The sequence below is a fragment of the Octopus bimaculoides genome, chromosome 2, assembly GCF_001194135.2.
Source record: "Octopus bimaculoides isolate UCB-OBI-ISO-001 chromosome 2, ASM119413v2, whole genome shotgun sequence".
In the NCBI taxonomy this organism is placed as follows: domain Eukaryota; kingdom Metazoa; phylum Mollusca; class Cephalopoda; order Octopoda; family Octopodidae; genus Octopus; species Octopus bimaculoides.
This window is the reverse complement of record NC_068982.1, coordinates 28,357,715-28,366,147: the sequence shown is the minus strand read 5'-3', so window position 1 is coordinate 28,366,147 and position 8,433 is coordinate 28,357,715. Positions and strand designations below refer to the sequence as shown.

Here is an 8,433-nt window from a genome sequence, read left to right as displayed (position 1 = left end):
TATATATCAAAGCTAAAAATAGCTTATAACCAACAACCTATTCATGAGTTCATACCAACATTATTTGCGCTTCAGGGCAGAACACTTAAACCTAAGTGCTTCGGTTTTTGCCTATGTATCACGAATATGTAGCACATTATCTAAGATAGTTACTAGCAAAAAACTGTTTGATTTGTCTTTTGTTTGTTTTTCGTATTTATTTTATTTTATTTCTTTATCTGAGCGAAAAAAATTTTCTCAGCTGTATATTGCTTCCTTTAAAGTTGAATACCATGCCCTTTTCCGGGGCGTTACACATTGAAACGGTGTGAAATATTTGCTTCTTAGGAATCGAAAGTTTATTGAGGTTTCCTCCCATACGGAGGTCACCCCTGATCTGCACCAAGCGTCAAAATATAGATTATTAAATTATTAAACTTAGTGCCTATACTAAATTGAAGAATAAATTTGAAATCAGTTTGGCATATTCGAACGGACTCAAAGTAAGGTATGTAATACACGTTTACAAGGTTACACTTAAAGACAGTTTATAAGGGTTGGCTCCGAATTCATTTCTAACTAATCATAATTTTATATTTCTTTTAAGGTAAAAGATCATTGCTTTTCTTGTAACACAGATTTCACTGTAACATAGATTAAAGTAGTCACTAACTAATGTATCGTGGACAATGATACATTGCTAAATGTGATATACCAGTGTCTCACAACCTTTTTACATGTCATTCATTTTTCACTTACATTGCAGAATGAGTTCTTTTCTTTTTTTCTATATTTTATGTTTAGAGACAAAACTTTTGTATTCTACACCATTTCACTCATCTTTATAAGCGGTTGTATATCGACAATAATTTATGTACTGCCGGCTGTTATGGAAACCAGAAACTATAACAAAATTTTAGCAGTTACAATTTTAACCGTAGAAAGCTCTGCAGATATAGTGGGACGTTTGGTATGCAGCCAGGTAAGGAAAATATATAGCAAAGAACTTTGACTGGAAACTTGAAGGATTCTGTTATCATTTTTGTAGTTATATATCTCCAATACTTTCAAGGCGGTGAGCTGGCAGAAACGTTAGCACGCCGGGCGAAATACTTCGCAGTATTTCGTCTGCCGTTACGTTCTGAGTTCAAATTCCGCCGAATTCGACTTTGCCTTTCATCTTTTCGGGTCGACCAGTTATGCACTGGGGTCGATGTAATCGACTTAATCCCGTTGTTTGTCCTCTCTATGTTTAGCCCCTTGTGGGCAATAAAGAAATATATATATATCTTCATTACTTATAATTATTCTCATTTTTATAAACTTTAAAACAGAAATATAACAAAATTGGACATGTATTACAGAAATATTGGATTTTGCACATTCAAATATGAGATATAAGATGTGACATCTATGCCACTCATGAAAGCACTATTATAAGGCACTATTATACTAATAATTGCTCTTTGATCAACACAAAATCTATCCTCCTATAATTCCCTCTACTTGTTTTATTTTGAACTCAATGTCCAATATGAAACCTAATTCTATTAATCAAGCCCGTCTGCCCAAATTCTTTTCTTAAATAAGGTATACACGGTGTAACAACATTCTCCTTCTGTTTCGGAATAAACTATTTACATGGCTTCATCTGAATAGTCAACTATAGAGTTTGTGTCTCTCATATTGGATAACACATTTTTAATTTAATGCTTTCTTATGACTATTTTATTGCCCTATAATAAAGAGATTCGATCCTCTTATATGAGAACAGATCACATAATTCCATTTTTTATTTCATTTTAGGCTTTATCAAAGGGGGAAGGGCAATACCCATTACCTTTATTTAAAGGACATTCTAACAGTTTTCAACAGTGTAACGTCCGCTGACTTCACCCACTGATCAGGTGGTGATGTTAAACTTGGCGACGTCTAACAGCCAAACACTGACGCGGTATATCTGACGGTCATCTACACAATGTTCATCTTACCCATTTCACATATGAAACAGGATTCAGCCATTGCTGTGATAGAAGATACTTCTCCAGGCCGAGACAATTATGTCGAAGTCGGAATTTATAATTACAAAGCGAACTTTTTAACCACCTCTGCCAAAATTTGTGTGTTGAATCAAAATAAATATAATAAATAAGTTGAATCCTAAGTATTATGTTGAATAATAAGAATTACAACAGAAAATAATGCCTATTGACATAGTATATTTTTATTTGAAATCTTATCCTAGATCGAAATACGAAACGTCTATTGCTAGAGTGATTTAGAAATTCTTATTGATGCATTAAAAATAACGAGTTTGTCTGTGGTTTCCATCGATTCAGAAATCTCTAAGAATAGAATGCCTGGGGTACCAAATAACTTCCATGTCTCTCGGGAAGTATTGTTTTAGCAAAATAGTTTGTCAAGTTTGCCGAATTGGACATCTTGTTTTTTTATTGTCTCTGGGCGCCTGTCATTTTGTAATAAGACTTCTTTCGATTTTATGCTGGCTGTACTAGGCTTAAATTTTGTACACGCATTGTTGACTATATTTTCTAAATGTCAATGGTGATCATATTAGATCAACAAGTGTGTATATGCATATATGTATACATATAAGTGAGCATGCTTGTGTGCGAGAGTGTGTGCATGCATATACATATATATTAATATGTGTATGTGCATGTGTGTATGCATCTATATATATGAGTGTGTGTGTGTGTGTGTGGTATAAATATATTCAAATTCGCATTTATATGTGTGTGTGTATGTGTTGGGTATGTATATATGTGTGTGTGTGGTGTATGCATTTGTTATCATTCTTATTTCTTTTTATCTACTTTTCCTAAATTTTTCTGTGAAAAGGTGTTTAATCCGAAACGTTAGATACTTATTTCATTGTACACATTCACAAGGGGCTAAACATAGAGGGGACAAACAAGGACAGTCAAAGAGATTAAGTCAATTACATTCGACCCCATTGCATAACCGGTACTTATTTAATCGACCCCGAAAGGATGAAAGGCAAAGTCGAACTCAGAACGTAACGGCAGACGAAATACCTCTAAGCATTTCGCCCGGCATGCTAACGTTTCTGCCAGCTCGCCGCCTGATGGCTATTGCTTCATTTAATACTCCTATACTTTATATGTGTGTGTTTTTTGTGCGTGAGCGTGTGTACATGAACGTGTGTACATGAACGTGTGTACATGAACGTGTGTACATGAGCGCCTCTGTGTGTGCGCGCGCGTGAAGGTATGTTTACGTACTTATATATATATATACATACACACGCATATATTATATCTATAGATATACATATGTATATTGATTGATTTTTTTTTCTGTCCCTAATGCATACATTTCGTTTTATACCAAAGGTAATCCGAGTCCACTTCATCACCAGTATGTTACTGTATATTGTCAACAGTGTGTTATTTTCGGCAACGATGATACTTATTCCAATCCTACACGGTTACATGATGTTACTGATCGGCACACTTCTTCTTGGATTTTTCTCTGGCCTCGTTTTATCAATCCACAGTGTCGTCGTCTTGGATATTATCGGTGGAAAGAAGTGCTCGTCAGCCATAGGATTTGGCGAAACGGCGTGTGGTGCAGGAAACCTATTTATTGGACTTATTGCAGGTAAATATTTCTAAATCATCATAAAATTAAGAGAATTTTTTTCTTGATATTCAAGTGTGCATGTGCAGTTTCTTTGTTGTTCTTTTTCTTTTTATCTGTCTCACGGTTCTGAGTAAAGAGTAAAGAGAGCAATGTTGATATACGCTCTAAAGATTCTGTCAGTTATTTGGAACTACGTTCTAGCGATTCTGCCGGGCCTTTTAACCCAGTCTCTGACTATCCTTCAAGGCACTTTCAATCATCGTTAACGATTCTTGGCTTCTTTTAAAGGAATTCAGTCCGTTGTAAGCTTTTGGAACAAGTCTACGTTCTACAGGTATCAGTATTCCCCACACCAGTTATCTCCCCCAATCATAATGTTTCCTTTGACTAAGCTATTCAATGATGTTGGCTCCTTTGTAAATTGTTCCTGCTAATATTTCCTCAACCAGAAATCATTCCTTACGATTTTTATTAACTTAATATCATATTTACCGGTCGGCCTTGCCTGAATAATAAAAATATATACAGCAGATAAAATTAAATGTCAATACATTCTATTTATAAATACATGTAAACTGTATATAATCTGTATTCACATCCTTTGTAATAACATGTGTTTATTTATTTACTTTATAGGCTACATTGTCGAGATGTCACACACGTTTGATTATTTCTTCAAAATTATGGGTATAACGTCTATAATAGTCATGGCAGTTTTGATCATTCAAATTAACTTTAATACTATTCGAAAGTGTTTCCATCTCAATTCGAAGGTAGGCATCAATGAAAGTAAAACGGATGTTGATCTTAATCAGAAATTTTGAAACAACTGAAACTTGGAATAATTGACATTGTCACGTTTAATGTATCTCCATTCAACGAGCAAATGAACTAATGATATGCAAACAAATTCCCGTTCACGTACAGCTCGTATATATGTTTATAAATGTATGTGTGCGTGTGTGAATTCCGCTTGATAATCGCAGTTGCTTGGAACTTGAGTCGAGAGCTTCAGTTTTATTTTTAAAAAACAACAACTCTGTATACGTGTGTGTGTGTCCTCTGGTGTAGGAGAAAAGATACAGCTTGGACGACATTGCTTTACGTTTTTTGCCAGAAATTGAAATTCTACCGGGGTTTACTTGAGTTTTCATCCATTCAACGGCAATAAAAAGTGATAGATATGTATTAAAGTTATTTTTCAATCAACTACAATTGTTTTATAATGCTGTGATAATGTGCCACATCTGAGTATTCAACATTTACCTATGACAGCCACTATCCGATAATGTTTCGCCCAGAAAATATATACCGACGTATACGAACGATATGTACAAAGGAAAATTATAAGTTCATATTTTTAAATGGTATCATACAGGAAAGATACAAAATTTCAAATTTTTGGTATACAAAATAACCCGGTAATTGTCTGATACCACTTCCAGAAATATTTTAAACACAATAAAATGGAAACATTTATTACAATTTGTTGCTCTAGGTAAATGTATTGATTCGTCTTTTGTTACGTATGAAAAGGAAAATTGGAGACCATCCCGGGGAGATTAGTAAGAGCTTAATCTCTGAGGAGTAAACAGCGTTTATCACAATCACCCTCCTGTTCTTCAAATGAAGGTCTTCATCTAGTATATTAACTATTTAATATTATAAACTTATAGTTGAAGAAGTAATTATGACATTTCAGACAATTAAAGTCATATTTTAAGCATTTTCTTAATATTTAAATTAAGCTATGTTTCGATAAGTTGGATCTCCGATTGCTACCAGGTATCTTATTCCTGGACATGTACAGAACACCAAGCTGGTTTCGAACAATGTTAGTTGTCTAATGCGCAATAGCGGTACTGGTGTCAATTTAGAAATACATGTTTTTAGTTCGAATATAGGCAAGCATTCAGTACATGTCCAGAAAAGAAATCAAAATAACCAAAAAGTAATGCAAAAGCATATATTAAAAAGTTAAAAATTTCCCAAATGATAACCTTACAAAAGTTATTACATAGCAGTAGGGGTCATATGATTCATTCCCATGACAGCAACATAGATAGTCGTGTAACATAAATAAAAGAAGTGATACCACAACATAGGGTGACACATGCCCTAATTACAGAAAAACCCACATAAGTAACAACATAAAAGGCTATATGATAAATTTTATCTGGTTACATACATACATACATATATATATATATGTGTGTGTGTGTGTGTGTGTATATATATATATATATATATATATATATATATATATATATATATATATATATATATATATATATAGTCTACCTACCGATGTTCTCGCCTCAAATCTACAAAGTTAAACCATACCATAACGTAAAAGAGATCTAAGTAAATTGTTAAATCAAGTTAAATCAGATTCTAAGTGTATGTGAAAGACATTCTGAGTCCTAAAGATCATGACAGATCTAAGCCGAAGCCATAAGTAGGCGATGAAAAACTGGTAAATTCTTTTTTTATTTATTCATTCTATGCCAAACATCAGGTTTATTTTCACTAGGCATTCTAACCTTTTCGTTTCCTACACGATGTTTATATTTTACGATTCATAAAGAAATATTTTTCTTGATGCAATTTTATTTTGTATCAAATGTTGTTTCTAAAATGCACTGCGGAGATTAGCAGCATTTCATCTCATAAAATTGGTTAGCAGAAATTATATGGCGGTGGACATAATGCCTTACTGACTGGAATCATATTCCTTTATGTTCTGAATTCAAAACCTGTGAGGATTCCACTTTCATCCTTCCAGATCACATAAAAGAAGTAATGAGTTGATCTATTTAAAATTATTCGATGCTTAAATTCAATATTTTAATCTGTATCTTCTATAAACTCTATGTCACAAAAATGTAACTAAAGAATCCTTCGTTGTCTACTTTTTTCATCCTTCAGCGATAGACATAAGGCATGAAATTTTATAGGAGGGGCTAGTCAATTACATCAACCCTAGTGCTCATCTGGTACTTATTTTATCGACCCCAGAAATGTTGAAAAACCAAGTCGACCTCAGCAGAATTTGAACTCATATGCAAAGCTGGAAGACATGTCACTGAGCATTTTGTCCGGTACGCTAATGATTCTCCCATTCACCGCCTTTCAGTGTGTATACATTTAGTATATCATATAGATGGCTATTTTAAATAAATATTGTCTCCGTTGCGTTTACCGAATAACTTTTTTTTTTCATTTTCAAAGAAAATGTGCATTCACCGTTTTTATATAGTTTGAAGTTAAGCATTTACAATTCATCTGGCATAAATATCATAGTTCCTTTTTAAAGATATATCATGAAAGGAATTTTATCTCGTACGAACAAAAAACATGACTTGAAGATTTTTCAAGAAATAATAAAACAGAAAATTCTACTTTTATTGGACACCCACCATTGTTGCCACGAGAATTAGGCAAAAACTGTAGACAAGAAATAACAATGTGAGAATCTTTTTTTGAATTTACATGGGAGAATTCTTTTCTAAATTTAGTTATTAAAAGTGTCTCTTTTTTCCAAGAGGGAGTTTGCCAATAAATTGTAGATTTAACTGCGTTATGCTAATTTATCTTCTTTTCTTTTTATGCACAAGTAACACTTATAAGAAGAAACAAATCTCCCCACAGAATACATAATAAATAAGTCATATCTGTTAACTTCGTTGAAATTAATATTGTAAAGGAAGACCAGTAACCTAAATATTTATCAGTATTATTTTCCTCTACTGGGATTTTCGTTCAAATCCTACTGCAGTCGATTATTCTTTTCATCTATTTTTCTGGTCCTCTAAGATAGTTATCCGTAATCTACTGAAATAAATTGACTATACTCACTCTTCATAAAAATTAACTTGGAGGAATCGTTATTAACAATATACCGAAATTATATTCTCCCCACATAAAAATTAGTTTGGTATCTTGTCGAAAGAAGCCATTATCTTGAGGTTTTGAATATTGCATTCAACGTCTTACTTTGTGTAGATTAATACACTTATCTGCGAAGATATATTTGGCTACATCAAAAGGGTGCCGGCAATTTTGGGATGATTCAGTGTTCATAATATCAGAACCAGTGATGTTCTTCCTGTTTTTGAACTTTTTAAAGTTCTTTTCTTACTAAAATAATAATTTCATGTCTATATTAAGTCTTCAGTTGCGATAACAAAGTCTCTACTCCTAACAATAAAACAATGAATTATTCACTAATTCTTCTTACAGAGAGCTGCAACAAAATAATTACAATACCACTTAAACATTATACAAGAATTTTTTTTTTTTTACTCACTAAAACACTGTATTCGCAAAAACATTACATCACCAAACATTATAACTTAATGAATACAGTCTCGGCCCATTGCATTTTGAGTTAAAATTCTATGAAGATTTACTTTAATTTTTCATCACTTGAAGGTTGATTAAATGAGTACCAGTAAATACGGTGATGAATTTTCGATGATGCGCCATATCGAAAGAACGAACTCATGATTATTGTTATCAACTCAATATCAAATGGAGATAAATGCTTGATTTAGTATTTAATAATTAGCCTGCATCAATTCACTCTCTTCAGCTTATTCACACAGAATTAGACGTTATCGTCCAGCCATTCGAATACAATAGTTAGTTGAATCTTATATACTATAAAACAGTTGTTATACTGAAAGCTTTACTATCAACAGGATCAATGATAATAACAATCACCAGCGTTGTTTAATAGTTTAATCTGACGGGGAGAATAATCAGTATCCACTATTATCACTTAATGATGATTACCACGATTAATACTACTTTTCAGAGTCAATA

General features: G+C 32.9%; 1 protein-coding gene across 2 annotated transcripts in view; it reads left to right on the top strand.

The window, feature by feature from the left end:
* LOC106872734 (monocarboxylate transporter 4-like) overlaps positions 1 to 6,647 on the top strand; it is a 21,264-nt gene extending 14,617 nt beyond the window's left edge. Inside the window, exons 5-8 of one of the 2 annotated variants that reach the window (XM_014919816.2) lie at positions 784 to 961; positions 3,357 to 3,624; positions 4,243 to 4,379; positions 6,535 to 6,647. In XM_014919816.2, the coding sequence (XP_014775302.2) occupies positions 784 to 961; positions 3,357 to 3,624; positions 4,243 to 4,379; positions 6,535 to 6,540 (589 nt within the window). In that variant the 3' untranslated portion in view covers positions 6,541 to 6,647. Of the gene's footprint in view, positions 1 to 783; positions 962 to 3,356; positions 3,625 to 4,242; positions 4,791 to 6,534 lie in introns of those variants that run through there. The other variant, XM_052976017.1, reaches the window with a different exon arrangement.
* The last annotated feature ends 1,786 nt before the right edge of the window (positions 6,648 to 8,433 follow it).